Source organism: Trachurus japonicus, unplaced genomic scaffold, assembly GCF_045865225.1.
Source record: "Trachurus japonicus isolate A0001 unplaced genomic scaffold, Traja_1.0 AP030293.1".
NCBI classification, from domain to species: domain Eukaryota; kingdom Metazoa; phylum Chordata; class Actinopteri; order Carangiformes; family Carangidae; genus Trachurus; species Trachurus japonicus.
Genome location: NW_028220426.1, coordinates 560 through 24,742, shown reverse-complemented (window position 1 = coordinate 24,742; position 24,183 = coordinate 560). Strand labels below are relative to the sequence as shown.

The following is a 24,183-nucleotide window of genomic DNA, read 5'->3' as shown; positions in this document are numbered from 1 at the left end:
GTCAGGAAAAAGGCGTCAGGAAAAAGACGTCAGAAAAAAGGTGTCAGAAAAAAGGCATCAGAAAAAAGATGTCAGAAAAAAGATGTCAGAAAAAAGGTGTCAGAAAAAAGATGTCAGAAAAAAGATGTCAGAAAAAAGGTGTCAGAAAAAAGGCGTCAGAAAAAAGATGTTCAGAAAAAAAGACGTCACACCAAAAGGCATCACAAAAAAGGCGTCAGAACAAAAGACGTCAGAAAAAAGGCGTCAGAAAAAATACGTCAGAAAAAAGGTGTCAGAAAAAAAGACGTCAGAAAAAAGGTGTCAGAAAAAAGGCGTCAGACCAAAAGGTGTCAGGAAAAAGGCGTCAGGAAAAAGACGTCAGACCAAAAGGCGTCACAAAAAAGGCGTCAGAACAAAAGACGTCAGAAAAAAGGCGTCAGAAAAAAGACGTCAGAAAAAAGGTGTCAGAAAAAAGGCATCAGAAAAAAGATGTCAGAAAAAAGGTGTCAGAAAAAAGGCGTCAGAAAAAAAGACGTCAGAAAAAAGGTGTCAGAAAAAAGGTGTCAGAAAAAAAGACGTCAGAAAAAAGACGTCAGAAAAAAGGCGTCAGACCAAAAGGCGTCAGAAAAAAGATGTCAGAAAAAAGATGTCAGAAAAAAGATGTTCAGAAAAAAGGTGTCAGAAAAAAAGACGTCAGAAAAAAGGTGTCAGAAAAAAGGTGTCAGAAAAAAGACGTCAGAAAAAAGGCGTCAGACCAAAAGGCGTCAGAAAAAAGACGTCAGAAAGAAGGCGTCAGAACAAAAGACGTCAGAAAAAAGGCGTCAGAAAAAAGACGTCAGAAAAAAGGTGTCAGAAAAAAGACATCAGAAAAAAAGGCGTCAGAAAAAAGATGTTCAGAAAAAAGGTGTCAGAAAAAAAGACATCAGAAAGAAGGCGTCAGAAAAAAGGTGTCAGAAAAAGACATCAGAAAAAAGGTGTCAGAAAAAAGACGTCAGAAAAAAGGCATCAGACCAAAAGGTGTCAGAAAAAAAGGTGTCGGAAAAAAAGACATCAGATTAAAAACTGACTATTTTTATTTCTTCAAACTTTGATTTAACAGTCTGCAGACCATACTTTTTTTTTTGCTGCTGTAAAATTAAAAACATCATGTTTTTAAATGTGACATGATAATTAGCACATACTAATTTCTTGTTATGTGTTATGTAATTGCTCATCAAAGCTTTCTGCATGAATGTATTTATCCACATACAATCATTGAAAATTAAATTGTTGAATATTTAAATAGGCTATAACTTTATTTATAGGTTAAAATGGCGTAAATTCACGTCACATAACAAAACATGATGTTTTTCATCCTAGAGCAGTAGAAACAACAACAATAGCAATAAAAGTAAACCGTCAACACTTATGTCAGGCCGACATATCCGCGCTGTTCTGGCAGAAGCGCTGCACAAAGGAAAATCGCGCGCAAGCTGGAGCCCTCCCATTCACACCAGATGCGCATTTCTCCATACCGGTCAACCAGCGCCTCCGCCTGTGTGTAGGCTGTGTGGGTCTGTGGCTGCGTGTGTAGTGTATGTGTGGGTCGACTGTGGCTGTGTGTGTAGGCAAAACGCAAACACACGGCTATTGTATTTGTCAATCGCAGTATTTTATTTTGAAAATTGCTTTAATCTTGAAAATTAACCGAATTCTCTTGTGTTTCTTTGGGTAACTTCCTGCCCAGATTGATGCGATCGTTCGCGACTCACACACAAAATAGACCAAAAACGATCGCTGCAGGGTGCGAGCCGGCTGCGGAGGTGCGCGCCGCGGTGCATCTGGTGTGAACAACACAATCGGTTAACAAGGGCGCCGGTAGGAAACAGACTCCGTTCCGCGTCTATTCATGGCACTTCCGCGTCCGGTGTGAACCTGGCGTTACATATCGGAGACGCGTGTTCCTTTCGGGTGCAGTCTCTTTTCTGCACGACAGCTCGTTACCGGTGTCGTGTTTCAATGACGTCATTAAATACAGCGATAGATAAATAATTTACTAGTCTGCTCCCCCCTCCAAAAAAAAAAAGCCCCAACTGAATCAAAGTTTGAAGAACACCTTTTGGTCTGACATATTTTTTTCTGACACCTTTTTTCTGACGTCTTTTTTCTGACACCTTTTTTCTGACGCCTTTTTTCTGATGCCTTTTGGTCTGACGCCTTTTTTCTGACGTCTTTTTTTCTGACGCCTTTTTTCTGACGTCTTTTGTTCTGACGCCTTTTTTTTGACACCTCTTTTCTGACGTCTTTTTTCTGACAAAGACAGCTTTTTTTCTGACGCCTTTTTTCTGACGTCTTTTTTTCTGACGCCTTTTTTCTGACGCCTTTTGGTATGACGACTTTTTTCTGATGCCTTTTGGTCTGACGACTTTTTTCTGAGGCTGTTTAGTGGACACCTGACAGAGGTTTTCCTAAGACCTTATGCCTTTTCATCTAAAGTCTGAGGCTGAAGCCTGACACCTGAGGATGTCCTAAAATGTACACCGTACTCGTCCCTCCCTCCTCCCCCCTCCCCTCACCAAAGGAGAGAGAAGAGAGAGAGAGAAAAAAAACAGTCTTGCAGCTTCTGTGGCTGAGATGAGCCAAGTCGGAGGACAACGGCTTCACTGAGTAGTTTGTAACGCGCCTCATTTCATTGTCGGTAACGGTAACGGCGTTGTAACGATGGAAATAGTAATTAGTTAGATTCCTTGTTACTGAAAAAAAATAACGCTGTTTATTTTAACGGCTGCATAGAAGAACAGGACAGCTGCAGCCATGAACCGTGACCGCTCTGTCACCCCTCGTTATCGCGCGTGAGACATTGTTCTCGCGAGACCTCGTTTCGCGCCGTTAGTTGTAACCGTTAGTTGTAGGCTAACGTTAGGCTAAGCCTTTAGCAGGCCTTAATAACCCAGTAACAGAAAACCAGCTAACTCAAAATAAACATGACCACTCGTTCATGTACATTTTCATCTAAATTCATTAATTAATTCGGTAAATGGCCGAGACCGAACAGAAAAGCTGTATCTGCGTGTGCTATGGTAACGGCTAAATGGCTAACTAATGTTACATTGTTAGCCAAACCAACCAACTCGCCCTGACTGTAAAGATATGCGATTACTTTAACAATTAACGCAACACAGGCAATGTGAATTAGATATAATGTCCACAAACCTTTTATTATTGCCTCGCCAGAAGTATTCAGTCAGACGTTCGCTGGGTGCACAGAGCCTGGTGTGTGTGAAGCATGGTGTGAAGGAGCAAACTTCGGTCGAAGTGAATGTCATGAGTTCGAAGCACAAACAACCCAGCTGCTGAGTCAACCGATATGAGTTCGAAGCACAATTAACCCAGCTGCTGGGTCAACCAATGTATGTTGGGTTGATGGATTTTTGACTCAGCACATGAGTTGCACAAAAATAACCCAAATCCCCAATAAATAACCCATAATGGGTAGAACATTTCATAACTCAGCGGTTGAGTAGATTAAATAACCCAGCAGTTTTTAGTGTGTAGTCTCCTCCATCCTGCTGAGCTGCTGCAGCTCTGTGACCCAACCTCTCACTCATACAGAAGATTTATCCCTTCTCTCAGTGTCAGCCATTTGTTATTCTTTCTCTCTATCATAATGAAGTCCCACCTCTCTGTACAACAGAAGTACAGAGTACACAATTAGAAGGCATTGGCGACTCACGACAAACTTTCTAATCTTCAGCCCCCACTTGTCAACTTTCAATCAATAGAGAAAAAAAAATCTGTGTTCACTGTATCAGATATCCACAGTGGCCCTGAGAGGTTAACAAGTGAGAAAACACATGGAAACAGATGAAACACAAGCAAATTCAGAAATAAGCTCCAAGTAGTACAGACAACAGTGGAAGTGACACACCTGGAGGGAATTCACTGGTCCAATGCTATGACCGAAGTCATGGTGCATTGCTGTTCATTACCCAAATAAACAAATAAAGTAAAGTAAAGCATGTATTGTGTTGAATATATTTGCAGTGAGTCTTTGTGTTTAGTTGTCTGTCTTCATTCATCTGCTTGTTGTCGTTAGGTTTAGGGTTAGGCATGGCAGATCCTGTTGAATGTGCCTGGAGAACCACCACAGAAAGGCAAAGAGATAGATCAGGGGTTCCCAACCACTGGGGCACCGAATCGTTTAAGTGCTTGGCGTGAGCCCGAACTGAACGGTGCATAGTCTGACCATCCACCTGATCATGATTCAGTTCACAGAATATACTCATATGTTCATGGGCACAGATGTTTGCAAGCGACAAAATGACACATTCGCGAACAGCACAACACTACTTTCAGTACTATGTTCAGTAAATTACATGTTTGCGAATGTATCATGTAATTTACGAAGGTCTCATGTGTTGCAGTTCATTCAGTAAATGTACGACACAAATGCCTGTGTAGGGCCCAACACTACATTAAGTGGTATGTTCAGTGAACGTGAGCCCTCATCCATGGGTGACAGTATGTTTAGTACGGACTAGGGATGGCGACATTCACCGATTCATATCGGTGGTCCGATCCACCCTTTTGCGATGCGACTGAACCGGTATATTTAGGGTGCACTGGATATAATTTATGGGTGAATTTGCGATGCATCTCTTCTAGCCTGTCTGCAAAGGTAAATTCCACCGTTAAATCGAATATTTCATGTTCTGAGGCAACCTGAATGCACCATCGTTTCCTCGGGCACGAACGGACGGAAGCCGGGAGGTGCTCGTAGCAGTTTGTAAACAAAACATTCAAACTGGGCCCCTCTACTCTGGCTCAACTGCGCAGCCTCCCAGTGAAGCACTGGAGCGGTGGGTCGATACTCGGACGTCACGGACAATGGGAGCATCCAGTGTTATGCTGTAACGAGTAGGAGGGCCGGTGTGATGAGCTGGAAAGCGGGTGTTAGCCGCAGTTGCTAGCCCCCACTGGGGTCATCCCTATGTTCCCACAGCCCTATGTTCCCTCAGCCCTATGTTCCCTCATTTCTAACTTTTGTTGTCACTGAAAATTAGGCCCTATTCCCACAGCCCTTTGGTCCCACCATTGGTTGGGTTTAGGCAATGAAGAAAGGAGTTGGTTAAGTTTAGTAAAAAGACCAGGTAGAGGCTAGACAGGCCAGATAGAGTCCAGAAAGGTAAAGAGAGTCCAGAGGGAACATAGGGCTGAGGGAACATAGGGCTGAGGGAACATAGGCACGCTCCCGCCGCCACTGCTAGCAGAAGTTAGCGGTGGCGGCTAGCATCTTCTGCTAGCATTGGGGACAGCTAGTGGGGCTAGCAGCCCTCCTACTCTGCTGCATGGAGCTTAACCTGAGCTCCATCACTGGCTGGGGAGAAAACACAACTTTTCACCCAGACGCATCCTTGTGCACAACAAAACATTTGTGACTTGTCTCTTTTACGTTGGTTTCTGAAGCACTTTGTAAACTTGTGTTTTTAAAGGTGCCATGTAAATAAAGATATTATTATTATTAACACAAAGCAAAAGACCAAAATACAGGCAGGTCATTGTTGAACTGGTCATTACTAGCGGCGTGGGTAACGGGTGTTTTTATCGACGGGCAGGGCAGGTCTGGATTAGATTTACAGATGATCACGTCAATGGGGAAACTGCATGACACGCCAGGCGCTGCTTTGCTGCACAGGCGTCAAAGCACGCTCATGTGACACATTAAGTTGATAGTTGTGCATAATTTTTGAGACGTATTGATCGCCATAGTACGTGTGTGTGTGTGTGTGTGTGTGTGTGTGTGTGTGTGTGTGTGTGTGTGTGTGTGTGTGTGTGTGTGTGTGTGTGTGTGTGTGTCGACCATCGATGATAGGGGTAGTTGTAACTGACCGGACCTGATGTACAGCCCTACTGACGTGAAACTTGGTGGAATACCAAGCCATCTGCGGAGGTGTTTGTTCACTCTCCTCTCGATTCCTTCCACTGTTGTCATCGCCACTTCATAAATTGTCAGTAGCCACAGGAATCTTAGTAGCAGTCCATGCTGGAAGAGCCAGGCCTTGAACTTGCCTGGTAGGCCTGAGCTCTCGATCTTCCTTAGCCAATCCTCAGCCTGCTTCTCTGTCATGGAGACACTGCTTCTGTCATTGAGGGATGAATCGTACCATTTGCCAAAACACTTGATTGGACTTTCCTCAATCATTGGTATAGCCTCCCCTTGGACTTGTAGCTGAAACTTGCCTGTTACTTTGCCATTCCTGATCACCATGCTTCTTGACTTCTTCGGTTTGAACGTCATTCGAACCCATGTTGCCATGTCATCGAGTGCTTTCAGAATCCACCTTGCTTGTCCATGGGTTGAGGTTGTTAAGGTGAGGTCATCCATAAAGCCTCTTATTGGAGGTTGACGGATGCCAGACTCCATTTTTGGCCCTCTGGATTCCTTCCCTGCAGCTGTTATGAGCAGGTTCATTCCCATTACAAACAAGATGGGGGAGATTGTACAGCCCGTGATGATTCCCTTTTCCAGAACCTGTGTAACGGGTGTGAGTTGTAAATTAAGAATAAAGAATGAGAATAAAAACTGAATGAATGTAGTCTCTTCTGGGAAGCCACTGGCCACAAACAAGCACGAGCAGTAGTTACAATGGAGGATATTTATTAAAACAGGGCTATATTAGAAGCAGGCTGAGGCTATAATAAAAACACAATAAAAGGAGTCCATGGAGTATCGATGACGAGAGGGAGCAGGTGGTAGCAGAGCGCAGTCCAGTTACGGTTCAACTCCAAACTCGTGTCCTCTCTCCTTCAGGTGCGTGGGTCCAGTCCCGGCGCCACCTCCAACTATCATGTAGTACAGAGAATAACCAGTCAATACTCTGGGTTTAAACCGGAGAAACCCCTTTGAAAATAATAAACTAAATCAACGTGCAACCATAAATAAATAAATCAAAGTCAAACCAAAACAATGGCTACATGCAAAGTAAAGTCCAAAACAAACAATAATAAACAAAATCAAGGGGTTTCTCTGTCATCCCGTCTGTACAACAAGCGATGATGAGGGGAGTGAAATAAAAGCGGTACTTAGCTCGGAGGAGGGGCAAAGCTCACTTCTACCCCTCCACGTTTCCCGCGATGCGTCTCCCCTGTATCCTGCAGCCGACCAGCACTGTCTGTGGCTCGCTCCGCCGCTGCGTTCTCTCTCGTCCAGCCGTAGGCTGGATACCGCTCTCTTTCCGTCGTCCTGCTCCGTGAGTCGCACCACGCTCTTTGTCTGCTCCTGTCCCATCTCGTCTCTGCTGTGTTCTTCCCGTCGCTCCCCTTTCACCTGTCCAGACCCCGCCTCCTCTGTTCCTCCGCCAACCGCACACCTGCAGTCTTCCGGATCTCTTCCGGGGCAGTCCTGAATGGCGCCAAAAGCCTGTGGAGACAGATTAACAAACAGCGCCCCCCACTGGTCCCACACATGGGCATAGTCACCCTGTGACACCTGCCACTGGGTTATGAAATGGGCGGTCTGGAACCGTAGCTTGAATCCTCCGAAGTAGTTGGTGATCATTCTCCTGATGTGGTGAGGGATATGGTAGTGTTCAATAGCTACGTCGATAAGGTCATGAGGGATTGATCCATATGCGTTGGCCAAGTCGAGCCAGACAACTGTTAAGTTTCCCTTCGTCTCCTTGGCCTCCCGGATCAGCTGACTGAGGATGCCTGTGTGTTCCAGACACCCCGAGAAGCCTGGGATACCGCCTTTCTGGACTGATGTATCGACGTACTTGTTCTTCACCATGTAAGCGGTCAGCCTCCTTGCCAGGACAGAGAAGAATATCTTGCATTCAACGTTCAGGAGAGAAATGGTCCGGAACTGGCTGATTTCCGACGAGTCCACTTCCTTAGGTACAAAGCACCCTTCTGCTCTCTTCCAGGATGATGGAATTATGCCTTTCGCCGATATCTTCCACAGTTTCCATAACCTGCGGAGAAGCATCGGACATCTTTTATATACCTTATGGGGTATAGAACTTGTTCCTGGGGCAGATGATGACCGGGCTTTCTGTACAAGGTCCTGGACTTCTCTCCACGTTGGCTCTCTGATGTCAAGCTCGTCCTCAGGAGCTATGCTTCCTCCAATCCTTGGGTGTACAACCAAGGCTTGGTCCCTAAGCGTATCACTGTGGCTCTCTTTTAGGTGCTCTTCCACAGCTGCTTTGGGGCTAGTCAGTCTCCCAGATCGCCCAACAGGGTTTTGGTGAACCTGTATGGGTCCTTGATGAACTGAGCTCGCTTGGCCTCCTTCTCCTTTCTCAGCCTCAGAGACCTTTCAGCTTTTCTCAGTCTGCGCAGCTGTCCTCGCAGTTCCGTGGTAAACTCTTTTATGCCCTCCTTTTCTTCTGGACTAGCTTGCTTGTACCGTTTGGTGAGAGTCTTGATTTCCCTTCTCAACTGCATTATTTCTCTTGCTCTCCTGTTAGGTCGTATACCGGGAGTTCCGCTGTGGTGTCTCTTCTCCTCTATGCCAACGCTTTCTCTGACCATGGTGAGGATGAATGTTGTCATACTGTCGATTTTCCTTTCCACTGTTCCTGCCAATGTGGACTCTAGAACTCTGTCGAGGTCCTGGTCTAGGTTGTTCCATGCTGCGTTGTCATTTGCTGGGGGCCATTTCACCCTCTCTCTCATAGGTTGGGTCCCTGGGGTAGTGTTAGGAGAGTCCCTCCTTTGACTTTGGGGTGGAACAGATGCTGAGAGGTCTCCAGTACTGGGGTGCTTCCTGACTGGAGTCCTCCTGCATCTCACTAAGTGTCTCCACTATGCACTGCATCTGTTTCTCCCCTCTTCCACAGGTGGTTCTGGATTGATGTATCTTAAGTCCCTTTGCGTTTTTGCAGATCTTCCCGCAATGGCACTTTGCCTCTAGCACTTCCCCCGTTAGTGTGGTTTGGGTGAGCCGTCTCGTAATCCGTGTCCTTGCCATATCCGTTACCGTTGTGTCCATCCCATTGAGTCTCTCACCCCCCCCCCCCCCCTCTCGGGAGACTCTGGGGGTATTGTTCATTGTTCTGTACCAATATGTTGAACAGAGTTGTGTCAGTGACAAAGAAAATTGAAACATGTAATAATATGCTGTATAGGCTAATATGCTGTAATTACCTTTAATTACAAGCTGACAGCATCCGGTGTCAGACAAATCAATTCCTCAAATACCACTTATCATGAAGGAGATAACACTAATAATAACAATGTGCATCTTATAGAGTGTTTCATTAAAACCCTGTCACACAATGTACATACGGAGTCCAGCCCTGATAAAAACATGTTGACCATCATGTCACCAAAATGAATGATTACTAAGAGTTTTATTGGTCCAGAATTCAAAGTCTGTGTCATATGTATCTTTAATGTCTAAATATAAACTATTTTGCTTCTGTGCGATTTATAACTGGTTGAACACGTATAAAACATCCTATTGTTCAGTTCACAATAAGAGACATGTGGTGTGGAATGTATAAGAGTTTTAGCTTTAGGGAAAGACTCCGGCACATGCGAAGCTCAGGTGTGTCCGACCTGTCACACACTGATCTGCTTTATGCAATGTCACGCACAAGCATCACTGAAGCTCAAAGTGCACAAACATGCAAACACACAAAGCAACAGGTGTTTTCTGCACACCAAGAGAGAGCCTGTAGGCCCACAGAAATCACAGACAACAAGCCGGCATCTCTTACAGCCACCACCAGGCAGCTCTTATGATATCATATCATTTGGGTTGTGTACAAAACAGCGGCACAACATATTCCTAATATTAACATTTATTTGTTATTCACATAGCACATTTCTTAGCAAAGTTACAAGGCGCTTGAACAGATTAAGATCAAATAAATACATTGGAAAAGAGAATGACAACAAAAGCAATGAAATAGTAAAATCCATTGACCCACAGTGTTTAGAAACAATAAGATAGAGAATGAATTAGACTTAGGCATTTTTAAAAGTCAGTTTAAATGGGAGTATATGGTGGTCCTACAGTTACTTAGGTTTATTTTCATTGGGGTTGCTGTTTATGTGACATTATGTATCGGGCGATATGTTTATGTACAGTAGGTACAGCGCATACAAAGAAGTAGAGGCAGGTAGATGAATAGATAATTACTGGCATCATGGATGTCATTATAGTGGAAGACTTGCAACTGTATGGAACAATGTAAGGTATTTTATTTTAGTGTGTCTAGATCGTGTCAGTGACTCCTCTCTCTCTCTCGCTATGGAATGCCGGAGACACAGGAGTCGGGCTGAAAGATCTTAAATTTGACAATTCACAACAACACTTGAATTCAGCCTTTGCTAATGCTCAAAGGTTTTATTGCTATGACATTTTGTGCTTAATATTATTATTTTTAGACAGAGAGATCATTTAAAATTGTCCCATTGCATTTGTTCAGAGAGCGCTGAGCAGAAGAGGCTGTGATGACCCATGTGTCGGAGAGAGAGAGAGAATCCTGAATCCATACAGGCTGCACACTCTTAAAAATAAAATAAAATAAAATAAAGGTTTTTAACTAGTTATTGTTTAAGTCAAAAAGCCACTTATATCTCCTTATTAATAGACAGCATATAAAATGCAACAAATGCTATGGAACAGAACATAATGTACGCACATAGGTATGTATTAATATTTCTGTTACAGCTAACTTCTCCTGTGGACACTCACAGTTGGAAGCTGCTGTATAAGAGACATGTGCAGATGATTTTTGAATTTGTAAATCTGGTGACATCAACAGGTTTCAGTCCTTTCTGACAGAAAAGTGCTATTTCATTTTATGTGTCCAGATCATGTCAGCAACTCCTCTCTACAGTATGCTGGTGTCACAGGAGTCGGGATGAACGATCTTAAATGTGACAATGAGCTTGACAGATTTCATAAACCAGGGGTAACAAAAAGCGTAGATCACCGGGTTCAAACAGGAGTTGAAGTAGAAGAGCCATGACTCTAAGCCGGGGACGGTGGTGACGGTGTTGGGGCCTGCGAGAGAGGAGCAGTAATATGGGCAGAGGCAGGTCAGAAACACCACGACAACAACACCCAGAGTCCTCGCTGCTTTCATCTCAGATTTCTTCGCAAACAAAGTCTCTGAACGTTCAAGCGCTGAGATGTGAGAGCGCATGGCACGAGCCTGAGTCACAGCCACCACAAATATCCTCATGTACAGAACTATGATGACAGTGACAGGACCGACAAAGGTCAGAATAACATCAACAACTCCTGCAATAAAGCTAATGACAATCACACACTCTCCGATGCAGGAGTTATACCTGCCCGGCTGTGTGAAGTTCTCCTTCATCACCAAACTGTTGTACAGCAGAGAGCAGAGCCAACACAGACACGTACAGACTGAGACTCCTCTCACTGTCACTTTGTTGGGATAATGCAAAGGGTCACAAATGGCCACGTAGCGGTCGACAGATATCAACACCATGGTTCCTACAGAGGCCGAGGTGATGATGTAATCTAAAACACCGTACAGGGTGCACATGCGGTTGCCGAGGAACCAGCAGCCGTCTGAGAGGAGGATCTGAAAGGACATGAGGAGGCCCACGAAGAAATCTGACACAGCCAGAGAGAGGAGGAGGAGGTTGGTGGGAGTGTGGAGCTGCCTGCATTGAAAGAGGAGCATCATGGGTATTACTGTCTCTACATTATCACATATAACACATATGATCCACATGTAGCAGAAATCAGTACATCCAGCAGAAAACACACCAAACGTTTTTACACTATTACACTTAATGAAACAACAGTTTGTGTCTACTTGGAGATTTGCATGGTTAAAAATTACTTCTTCCTTACACTCTCTTTAATTTATAAATAATGTCAAGCTGGGAGTTGAAATGAACAACTTAATTAGCAACTTTCACTGTAAAACAATTTAAATCTTTGTATTGTGTAACTTCAATGAAATAACTTGAACCCTGAACTATGATTATAAGAATTGATCAGCATAAGCAAATATCTGTGCCTGAAGTGGGAGATGGAGATGATGACCAGCAGGTTGAGAGCTGCAGTGAGCAGAGCGATGGACGACAGCACAGTGTAAACCAGCACGGTCTCAGTGTTGGAGCGCCTCTGCTTCCTACAGGAGTAGTTGAGGAGTTGTGGAAAGCAGAGCTTAGTCTCCTCCATCCTGCTGAGCTGCTGCAGCTCTGTGACCCAACCTCTCACTCATACAGAAGATTTATCTCTTCTCTCAGTGTCAGCCATTTATTATTCTTTCTCTCTATCATATTGAAGTCCCACCTCTCTGTATAACAGAAGTACAGAGTACATAATTAGAAGGCATTAGCAACTCACGACAAACTTTCTCATCTTCAGCCCCCTCTTGTCAACTTTCAATCAATAGAGATATCAGATATCCACAGTGGCCCTGAGAGGTCAACAAGTGAGAAAACACATGGAAACAGATGAAACACAAGCAAATTCAGAAATAAGCTCCAAGTAGTACAGACAACAGTGGAAGTGGCACACCTGGGGAATTCATTGGTCCGATGTTCTGAACTTCAGAAGTCATGGTGCATTGCTGTGTATGTTTGTGTTGAATATATTTGCAGTGAGTCTTTGTGTTTAGTTGTCTGTCTACGTTCTTCTGCTTGTTGTCGTTAGGGTTAGGGTTAGGCATGGCAGATCCTGTTGAATGTGCCTGGAGAACCAGCACAGAAAGGCAAAGAGATAGATCAGGGGTTCCCAACCACTGGGGCACCGAATCGTTTAAGTGCTTGGCGTGAGCCCGACCTGAACGGTGCATAGTCTGACCATCCACCTGATCATGATTCAGTTCACAGAATATACTCATATGTTCATGGGCACAGATGTTTGCAAGCGACAAAATGACTCGTTCGCGAACAGCACAACACTACTTTCAGTACTATGTTCAGTAAACCACATGTTCACGAATGTATCATGTAATTTACGAAGGTCTCATGTGTTGCAGTTCATTCAGTAAATGTACGACACAGATGCCTGTGTAGGACACAACACTACATTAAGTGGTATGAACGTGAGCCCTCATCCATGAGTGACAGTATGTTTAGTACGGACTAGGGATGGCGACATTCACCGATTCATATCGGTGGTCCAATACAACCGTTTGCGATGCGACAGCACCGGTATATTTAGGGTGCACTGGATATAATTTAAGGGTGAATTTGCGATGCATCTCTTCTAGCCTGTCTGCAGAGGTAAATTCCACCGTTAAATCGAATATTTCATGTTCTGAGGCAACCTGAATGCACCATCGCTTCCTCGGGCACGAACGGATGGAAGCCGGGAGGTGCTCGTTGCAGTTTGTAAACAAAACATTCAAACTGGGCCCCTCTACTCTGGCTCAACTGCGCAGCCTCCCAGTGAAGCGCTGGAGCGGTGGGTCGATACTCGGACGTCATGGACAACAGGAGCATCCAGTGTTAAGCTGTAACGAGTAGGAGGGCCATTGTGATGAGCTGGAAAGCGGGTGTTAGTGGCAGATGCTAGCCGCCACCGCTAGCAGAAGTTAGCGGTGGCGGCTAGCATCTTCTGCTAGCATCGGGGACAGCTAGTGAGGCTAGCAGCCCTCCTACTCTGCTGCATGGAGCTTCACCTGAGCTCCATCACTGGCTGGGGAGAAAACACAACTTTTCACCCAGACGCGTCCTTGTGCACAACAAAACATTTGTGACTTGTCTCTTTTATGTTGGTTTCTGAAGCACTTTGTAAACTTGTGGTTTTAAAGGTGCCATGTAAATAAAGATATTATTATTATTATTAACACAAAGCAAAAGACCAAAATACAGGCAGGTCATTGTTGAACTGGTCATTACTAGTGGCGTGGGTAACGGGTGTCTTTTTCAACGGGCAGGGTGGGTCTGAATTAGATTTACAGATGATCACGGGTTGCAACTGTCTTTACTGATGGGTGGGGCTGACACGGGTTTCCAACATTTGACCCATGGAGGACTCTGCTATGCAGACTTACCACCACACAGGACTAGAAGCCCATACGTGATGATTAAGCTGGATTTCATTTGTATATGTCTAGCATTTATTTATGAGCAAAAACCTCCAGACTGGTTTGTTCCATAAAAACCAACCAAATATAAAATACATCCCTCAAACTGATACAGAGAGTAAAGCAGAATAGTGGTATTGAGGTAAGAAAACTGATGTGCGCTAGCCGACATGAGTCATCAAGCGTGAACATGCGTGTGAACGGGGCACCATTAAGTCAATGGGGAAACTGCATGACACGCCAGGTTTGCACGCCACGCCTGTGCTTTGCTGCACAGGCGTCAAAGCACGCTCATGTGACACATTAAGTTGATAGTTGTGCATGATCTTTGAGACGTATTGACCGCCATAGTACGTGTGTGTGTGTGTGTGTGGGGGGGGGGTATAAATCCCCCTCCGTGTTGGAGAGCTTCAGACGGCTGCAGACAGAGCTCAGCAGCTTATTTGCTCCTCTTTCTGATGATGATGATGAAAACCCCAGAAGAAGCTGAGCTCTGCTTTCCACAACTCCTCAACTCCTCCTGCAGAAGAATCATGCGACCTCACTCTGTGTCTGTGCTCACTTATGTCATACTGTCGTCCATCACTCTGCTCACTGTGACCCTCAACCTGCTGGTCATCGTCTCCATCTCCCACTTCAAGTACAGACACAAACAGTTATTTCATCAAGTGTAGTTATGTTTGTGTGTTATGATCTGGTTTTATCTCATAGTTGTACATATCATTGCTGATTTCTGCTTTTACCTGTGGATCATATCTGTTATATGTGATAATGTGGAGACAGTAATACCCATATAGCCATATATTTTATCAGTACAGAGCAATATTTTGATGTTCAATCTGCTGTACATTGCTCTCCTTCTTATCTAGGCAGCTCCACACTCCCACCAACCTCCTCCTCCTCTCTCTGGCTGTCTCAGATTTCTTCGTGGGTCTCCTCATGTCTTTTCAGATTATCCTCATAGACGGCTGCTGGTTCCTCGGTGACCTCATGTGCAGCCTGTATTATGTCATAGACTACATTATCACCTCTGCCTCAATAGGTACCATGGTGCTCATATCTGTTGACCGCTATGTGGCCATTTGTGATCCCATGCATTACCCCATCAAAGTCACTCAAAAAAGAGTTCAAGTGTGTGTTTGTGTGTGTTGGTTGTGTGCTGCTTTCTGTCACAGTCTGCTGCTGAAGGACAACCTGAAACAACCAGGCAGGTACAACTCCTGCTCTGGAGAGTGTGTGGTTATTATTGATCACGCTGCTGGAGTCGCTGATCTGTTTTTGTCTTTTATTGGTCCTGTCAGTGTCATCATAGTTCTGTACATGAGAGTGTTTGTTGTTGCCGTGTCTCAGGCTCGCGTCATGCGCTCTCACATTGCAGCTGTCACAATCCAGTATTCAGTCAAAGTAGCTGCTGTGAAATCTGAGGTGAAAGCAGCGAGGACTCTGGGCATTGTTATAGTTGTGTTTCTGATTTGTCTCTGCCCATATTTTTGTGTTGCACTCACTGGCCAGGACACCTTACTCAATGCTTCATCTGCTTCCTTTGTAATATGTCTGTTCTATTTCAACTCCTGTCTGAACCCTGTCATCTACGCCTTCTTCTATCCCTGGTTTAGAAAGTCCATCAAACTCATTGTGACACTTCAAATATTGGAGCCTGGCTCCTGTGAGGCCAGGATATCATAGATAGAGTTGAACCACTGAATCCTGAGATGCATTTAAGTCAAAGTCAAATACACATACACTTAAGGATCCTCATTCACACACTGTTGGTATTTTTAATTCATACCAATATGTTGAACAGAGTTGTTTCAGTGACAAAGGAAATTGAAATATGTAGGAAAAATTATTTATTTCATGTAGTGTAAATTTAAAGCTCCATGAGCCAGGTTTCCAATTCTTTGCATTCATATTATATGAGCTCTACTGCATTCATTTTAAAACAGTGACAGGCATCATCAGATACTGTAGTCTTTTCTATGTAAAAACAACAAAAAAAAGGAATAGTAAGTGTCATAAATAAACATGCACAACAAGACCCTATATTTGTATTTTTATTTGCCTTGTTTGTGTATTGTGCATTGTGTATATATAATTCACACAATCTTTAGCCCTTTTTAAGTAAATGAGGCAAATGTGTAAACTTGTAAAAGCCTAATGACCTGATGAAATTTTGGTAACACTTTACTTGACAGGTGGGAGCATAGCACATTCATAAGACCTTTAAGGTGTGCGTAATGGAATTCACAACGGCTTCAAAAAGCATTCATACATGGGGTTACATTGCTATGGAATAACAAACTGGGATATTATTTTTCAAAATAAAAGTCCCCTAATTGCACCTGGAAATAAAAGAACAAAATACCCCTATTTAGCATTAAGCAGCCATCGTTAGTTAGGCTATTAAGACATGGATTAAATGTGAAAACAATGTTATGTCATGGAACACATCACACAGCAAATTAATGTATCGTTGTCTGATCAATTACATCAACAACACCAGAAACTCTGCTATGTCCATCAATGTCCAAATCCTGTCGTTGGAAGCAGCAGCAGCAACCCCAGACCCCCTCGATCAACCCACCTGCCCACGGAGATACGCCCCTTCTAGGGTCCCGCCTGGCACGGGGGGGGACCCCTTTCCATTAAGCGGGCTAAAAGAGCAGCACAGACCTCGTTCAGGCCTGTCAGCAGCTTTCCTGTCCCTGCTCTGCTGCAACCACCACCTGTGCCAGCTGAGCCGCAGCTGCCTCTAGTCCCTTCTCTGGCTGTTTCGCACCCTCCACGTCCCCTACCTGCTGTGCGGCAGTTATCAGCCCAGTCCCTGAAGCCCCTGAAGCCCCTGCAGCCCAGCTGCCCAGCCCCGGCCTCTCAGCAGCTCAGCTCCTCGGCCTCTCAACAGCCCACAGCCCTGCCATGTGCCTTGTTGGTGGTCCGGTCGACTCATGCTCCCCGTGCTTCGTTGGTGGTCAGGCCACCTCCACAGCTGCAGCATTCTCGGGCGCCACTCCAGTTCCAGCGTCACGGGTGACGGGTCCCGGCAGACACCACTCCTGTTCCGGCGTTAGGGGTCCCGTCTGACGCCACTAGTGTTCCCCTTGTCCAGCTGGCCGAGTGTCCGGCCCCTGTTTCCAGTGTCGAGCCTGCAGAGTGCCTAGCTCCTGTTTCCTGTGTCCGGCCAGAGGCCCATCTGGTGTCGAGCAGTTGGCGTGCTCAACCCCTGTTTCCAGCGTCCAGCAGGAGGCCAGTCTGGCCCCCGCCTCCAGCCGGTGGTCTACTCAACACCGGTCGGCATCGTCCAGCCAGTTGCCCACCAGGTTCCTGTCACCAGTGTCCAGCTGCTAGTGTGGCGAGAGGTGGTGCAGAGGGGGAAGTTGTCCAACAACGCCACCTGGGGAATTGCACCCCAGGAAATAAACTTGACCCGGTACTAAAACTACTATGAGGTCACACAGGTTCGTTACACAAAGTTTTAAAGAGGACATGAGACGGACTTCCAAAAAGATATAAATTATTTTTATTTAACAATGGTTTATTAGATTTAAAATGAACATGTTCTTTGGGGACCCGAGTGTCTGCTTCACCACGGTAAGTTAAGGGGGAAATAAACAAAAAAGGGGGAACAGGGCCAAACTCAGGGAGGCGGACAGACTAAAGAAACTTAAAACACACAAAAATACTACAAACCAAACCACCACGTGCCACAGCAAACTTAAGGGATGTGAGATGGGGACCACCACCAGGGAGTCTGCCACGCACTACCCAGCTCCTGTCCAGGGAGAAAAGAAACAAAATTAGGTGAGCGACACTCAAGGGTTGGGTTAGACAATTAGTTAAAATGGCCTATCCTAAAACACTCACACACAACATTCACACCCACATGCACACCAACATAAAGAATACAAATTATTTGTTTTAAAGTGAGTACAAATACTTAAATTATAATTTAAATAATAACTCAGCTATGGGTGGCAATCAGGTGTTGCGTTAGAGCCTACCCATAGCTAAATAAACAAAATCAAAAATATAACCAAAATAAAACTAAACAAAATAACCATATGTGACTTAAAGAAAATGGATAAACAGAAAGAAAATGCTCTAAACAGCTGGCCCAACGAGGAACCAGAAAAACAAATAAATTATTAAACAAAAATAAACAAAGAAATAACCAAATAAACCAACAAACAAAGAAACAAAAACAATTGCAGTGGGGCTTCAGTCTGTTGCTGCGTGGAGAGCTGCAACCAAAAACAAAACAATGGCGTGGACGACAGAGTGAAAACGGAGCGGCTGCACCAGGGCTGGAGGCCGCAGATGTTACACTTAGATGGCCGTGATGGTCAGCAATAGGCGGTGCAATACATCCTCGGAGCGCAGGAGGAGAGACGAAACCGCTGCAGATACCGCAGCTACAGCAGGACAGAGCAGAGGGCAACAGCTGTTAGCCTAAGGCTACTATAGACAACAAAGATTAGTAAAAGAGCATGCTTACCGATAAAGAGAGCTTTAACACTCACGATCAAGTCCCAGTCTGCAAAACGGCAGAGAGGGGACACCACACTTCCTCCAGCTGCAACCCAACTGACACGGCCAACACTGAGAACAAAATCACGGCGGTTGTTACCCCATAATGTGCCATAACGTTACACAACGTTGCACGACGCACCCACACTTACCTTGCGAACAACCACACAATCACGCCAACACCAAGCGAACAGAGCACGCCAAACAGCCGGAGCACGCCGACACAGGGCCTTTCCAGGTCAGTTCCAGGGAGAGAATGCGCCCCGCAGGAGCGCAATGATTAACAGGTGCTGGCAATGTGCAATCAAGCACCGGTCGATTGAGTGGGAGGGGGTGGAGCAGAGCAACACCCGACCTGCCACACTAGGACAGCTCACCCCTGCCCTTGGACTGCAGTCGGCGGTCCGCCTATCTCTGGGTCGTTGGTGGGCGGTCCGCCTCCCTCCTGGTCTCCAGACCCGCAAGCAGCATTGCCCTCCTGCCAGGCCTCCAAAGAGGACTCGCCAGGGCTGACGTCCTCCTGCTCGGACACCGGGCCACCCTCTCAAGTCTCCATGCCCCTCTGCACAGCATTCCCCATGGTATCCTCACTGTCTTATTGTTTGTCCTATTCTCTGTGTTGCCCATTGTCTCTTGTCGCATCATTGTCACTATCCTTGTGGTCATCCTTGTTCCCTGTGTGTTCCTGTAGTCCCTGAGACTATTATTCGGTGAGAATAAAGACCTTTTTGTTCATACCCTGCTCATGAGTCTGCATTTGGGTCCAGCCTTCACCCTCAACCCTGACACCCACAAACAGCCTGCCATCCACTACTCCCATTATTAAGCTGGCCTGCTCTCCCTGCCTTCCCTCCCACCAGAAGCTGCCTTCATCAGGTCTTGTTAACCAATCAGAATACCCTGAGCTTGTCACAAAAGCACTGAAAGACCCTGCTTCCATTTCAAACAGATTATGTCTGTGAAGCTGGGTTTTCTGCAGTGACAGCACCAAAACAAGATTACAGAGTACACTGGACATAAGGAACAAACTTTGGGTGTCGCTGTTTCCCATCACAAACAGCGTGACTTGCTGGTAGTGAAAACAATCGAACATGTTTAGAACCCCTAAAGAGATGACCTAACCATTTCAACTTCCTTGTCGATGTGTGTGTGTGTGTGGGGGTGTGGGGATATAAATCGATGATGTGTCTGAGAGCTTCAGACGGCTGCAGACAGAGCTCAGCAGCTCCTCAGTTTCTCTTTCTGATGTTAATGATAATGATGATGAAAACCCTAGAAGAAGCTGAGCTCTGTTTTCCCCAACTCCTCAACTACTCCTGCAGAAGGACCATGCGTCCTCACTCTGTATCTGTGCTCACTTATGTCATACTGCCATCCATCTCTCTGCTCACTGTGACTCTCAACCTGCTGGTCATCATCTCCATCTCTCACTTCAAGTACAGACACAAACAGTTATTTTATCAAGTGTAGTTATGTTTGTGTGTGTGTTTTGATCTGGTTTTATCTCCTATAGACATACATTTCAGTGCTGATTTCTGCTTTTACGTTTGGATCATGTTATATGTGATAATGTGCAGACAGTAATACCTATATATTTTATCAGTACAGAGCAATATTTTGGTGTTCAATCTGCTGTATGTTGCTCTCCTTCTCCAGGCAGCTCCACACTCCCACCAACCTCCTCCTCCTCTCTCTGGCTGTCTCAGATTTCTTCGTGGGTCTCCTCATGTCTTTTCAGATTATCCTCATAGATGGCTGCTGGTTCCTCGGTGACCTCATGTGCAGCCTGTATCATGTCATGAACTACATTATCACCGCTGCCTCAATAGGAACCATGGTGCTCATATCTGTTGACCGCTATGTGGCCATTTGTGATCCCATGCATTACCCCATCAAAGTCACTCAAAAAAGAGTTCAGGTGTGTGTTTGTGTGTGTTGGTTGTGTGCTGCTTTCTGTCACAGTTTGCTGCTGAAAGACAACCTGAAACAGCCAGGCAGGTACAACTCCTGCTCTGGAGAGTGTGTGGTTATTATTGATCACGCTGCTGGAGTCGCTGATCTGTTTTTGTCTTTTATTGGTCCTGTCAGTGTCATCATAGTTCTGTACATGAGGGTGTTTGTTGTTGCCGTGTCTCAGGCTCGCGCCATGCGCTCTCACATTGCAGCTGTCACAATCCAGTGTTCAGTCAAAGTAGTTGCTGTGAAATCTGAGGTGAAAGCAGCGAGGACTCTGGGCGTCGTTATAGTTGTGTTTCTGATTTGTCTCTGCCCATATTTTTGTGTTGCACTCACTGGCCAGGACACCTTACTCAATGCTTCATCTGCTTCCTTTGTAATATGTCTGTTCTATTTCAACTCCTGTCTGAACCCTGTCATCTACGCCTTCTTCTATCCCTGGTTTAGAAAGTCCATCAAACTCATTGTGACACTTCAAATATTGAAGCCTAGCTCCTGTGAGGCCAGGATAGCATAGATAGAGTTGAACCACTGAATCCTGAGATAAGTCAAAGTCAAATACACATACACTTAAGGATCCTCATCCACACACTGTTGCTATTTTAAATCATGCCAATATGTTGAACAGAGTTGTGTCAGTGACAAAGAAAATTGAAATATGTAGGAAAAATTATTTATTTCATGTAGTGTACATTTAAAGCTCCATGAGCCAGGTTTCCAATTCTTTGCATTCATATTATATGAGCTCTACTGCATTCATTTTAAAACAGTGACAGGCATCATCAGATACTGTCGTCTTTTCTATGTAAAAGAAAAAAAAAGAAATAGTAAGTGTCATGAATAAACATGCACAACAAGACCCTGTGTTTGTATTTGCCTTGTTTGTGTATTGTGCATTGTGTGTATAATTCACACAATCTTTAGCCCTTTTAAGTAAATGAGGCAAATGTGGAAACTTGTAAAAACCTAATGACCTGACACTTTACTTGACATGTGGGAGCATAGCACATTCATAAGACCTTTAGGGTGTGCGTAATACATTCCCGACGGCTTCAAAAAGCATTCATACATGGGGTTACATTGCTATGGAATAACAAACTGGGATATTATTTTTCAAAATAAAAGTCCCCTAATTACACCTGGAAATAAAATAACAAAATACCCCTATTTAGCATTTAGAAGCCATCGTTAGTTAGGCTATTAAGACATGGAGTAAATGTGAAAATAATGTTATGTCATGGAACACATCACACAGCAAATTAATGTATCGTTGTCTGATCAATTACATCAACAACACCAGAAACTCTGCTATGTCCATGAATGTCCATTTGTGAGCCTGCAAAATGTGGACATCCAGTGGAATATAAACAAACAGCGCTACAATACAAAGTTGTAAAAAGCTGACCGAGGGTTTTGAGTGTCATCACTGCTGTATTGGTGCATTTTTCCAGTTGAACATCGTGAAACTACCTTCATTTCTGCTGTTATTGCAGTATTTTGCGGTGGGAGGTTGAACACAAACATTATCCCTGCACAGTCTAATATGTGTGTTCCAGTGTTTGGAGAATATGTCTCTGATCTTTCTGTCTTTCTGCCATTTCCTTCTCTGCTTAAGAAACTCTTAGGCCTCTTAAAAGTCCTCTTCCAACTCATCTTAACAGTTTGTCAACTTAGGAGCTTTCTTAAAGCGAAATTCCGGCGTAAGTGTAAACCATGGTCAAACACACCGTAACACCGAGTTAGACCCCCCCTCGAGAGATCAATTTGCCCGTCCGCTACATTCACGAGATCCACCAACTTCAGCAAATACCGCAATATCGCCACACACGGCGCTCTCCGGATCCACTGTCTGACCGCAACCAAAACGCCACCATTTGCCCAAAATAATGCTCAGAACTGCACCAAATGTCATCAATAGTACACACAGGGTCCCAGCACGTAGTACGAGTTGTCAAACATCTGCTAGCTTTGCCTGTTTTCTTTAGCAAGGAGATGCAACTCAACTCACCTACTTCTCCTCCTGGAGCGGCTTGTTGGTGAGGAAGCCCTGACGAGTCGATCACCAAGTGCACCGGAGTTCCGCAGCTCAATCAACAATTACCTCATGGAAATACAATCAGAGTTTTTTTTTTTATTATCTTGCATATCACTTTATAACTATTATTATCGAGTGCTGGCCACGATATAGGCGCAAATGAGCATTTTTAAATTTACGTTTTTTGCCGGTGCACTCGGTGATCGACTCGTCAGGGCTTCCTCACCAACAAGCCGCTCCAGGAGGAGAAGTAGGTGAGTTGGTGGATCTCGTGAATGTAGCGGTCGGGCAAATTGATCTCTCGAGGGGGGGTCTAACTCGGTGTTACGGTGTGTTTGACCATGGTTTACACTTACGCCGGAATTTCGCTTTAAGGGTTAAGATGCTTTGTGAATAACTTTTGTCTTTACAAGGTCCTACTCTTAACTTTAAGGGAAAAGTCTAAGGATTTTCGTAGAATTCGAGGAATTCTAAGATTTTTTGGTAACACTTTACTTGAAGGTCTGATCATAAGAGTGACATGACACTGTCATAAGAGTGACACAGGAGTGACATATCACAGTCATGAACATGTCATAAACATTATGTCAATGTCATAACGTTGTTATTAAGTGTCATTCAGTTAACCCTAACTCTAACACTACAAATCCGGGTGTTATGACATTGACATAATGTTTATGACATGTTCATGACTGTGACATGTCACTCTTATGACAGTGTCATGTCACTCTTATGATCAGACCTTCAAGTAAAGTGTTACCGATTTTTCTTGGGACTATGTGTTTCCACAGAACCACGGGAGCTCCATCTCTTTGCACCAACAGCTGCCTGCACTGCTCCTTCCCCTTTCCTCTGCTGTTAAGCTGGCCTGCCCTCCCTTCCCACCGTCATGATTTGCGTCCCTGTTGTGTTCCTTGTCTTGTGTGGTCAATTCCCTGTGTCTGGTCTTAGTGTTGTGTTCTCTGTAGTTATTTTGAAGTTCTGCGTCCTGTGTGCCTTGGTCTGTCTTTCATTCTCTGTTATGTTCCTGTTTCCTGTTCTACTTTGAAGTTGGTGTCTGATTCCTGTCTTCCTGTTTTCCACCTGTTTGATTACCTCATGTGTCACCGGTGTCTGATTGCACCACCTGTGTCTCGTTCTCTCGTGTTGCCCATTGTCTCTTGTTGTGTCATTGTCACTATCCTTGTGGCAATCTATCTATCTATCTATCACTATCCTTGTGGTAATTGTGGTGTGTTCCTGTTGTCCCTGAGACTATTATTCGGTGACAATAAAGACCTTTTTGTCCATACCCTGCTCTTGAGTTTGAATTTGGGTCCAGCCTTCACCCTCAACCCTAACAGAATGACACGACCAAGAAAGGACCCACCGGGCCATTCCCCCCACTGCATGATGACGCTCTTTGAGTACTTTGCTCACCTGGCTGAAGAAACGGCCAGGAAGACATCATCTGCCACCGACTCACCTTCTGGAAAACTCTCCAGAAAAGCCTCTCGTCGGAAGCAGCAGCAGCAACCCCAGCTTCTCCTCCATCAAACCAACTTCCCAACGGAGACAAGCCCCTTCTGGGGGTCCCGTCTGTCACGGGGGGACCCCTTTCCATTCAGCGGGCTAACAGGGCAGCACAGGCCTCGTCCAGGCCTGTTAGCCGCTTTCCTGTCCCTGCTCTGCTGC

The 24,183-nt window shown here is 44.9% G+C and overlaps 3 protein-coding genes across 3 annotated transcripts; 2 read left to right on the top strand and 1 right to left on the bottom strand.

Moving 5' to 3' along the window:
- Nucleotides 1–10,805: 10,805 nt before the first annotated feature.
- On the bottom strand, nucleotides 10,806–12,191 carry LOC146960506 (trace amine-associated receptor 13c-like). The gene is made up of 2 exons (XM_085772316.1): nucleotides 11,973–12,191; nucleotides 10,806–11,610 (listed from the first exon to the last, which is right to left on the bottom strand). Exons 1-2 carry the CDS (start codon nucleotides 12,134–12,136, stop codon nucleotides 10,806–10,808), a joined length of 969 nt encoding a protein of 322 aa, XP_085628442.1. The 5' UTR covers nucleotides 12,137–12,191.
- Nucleotides 12,192–14,452: 2,261 nt separating this feature from the next.
- On the top strand, nucleotides 14,453–15,977 carry LOC146960505 (trace amine-associated receptor 13c-like). The gene is made up of 2 exons (XM_085772314.1): nucleotides 14,453–14,634; nucleotides 14,864–15,977. Exons 1-2 carry the CDS (start codon nucleotides 14,453–14,455, stop codon nucleotides 15,678–15,680), a joined length of 999 nt encoding a protein of 332 aa, XP_085628440.1. The 3' UTR covers nucleotides 15,681–15,977.
- Nucleotides 15,978–19,767: 3,790 nt separating this feature from the next.
- LOC146960504 (trace amine-associated receptor 13c-like) lies at nucleotides 19,768–21,000 on the top strand. The gene is made up of 2 exons (XM_085772315.1): nucleotides 19,768–19,954; nucleotides 20,175–21,000. The coding sequence occupies exons 1-2, from the start codon at nucleotides 19,770–19,772 to the stop codon at nucleotides 20,989–20,991; spliced, it is 1,002 nt and encodes a 333-aa protein (XP_085628441.1). The 5' UTR covers nucleotides 19,768–19,769; the 3' UTR covers nucleotides 20,992–21,000.
- The last annotated feature ends 3,183 nt before the right edge of the window (nucleotides 21,001–24,183 follow it).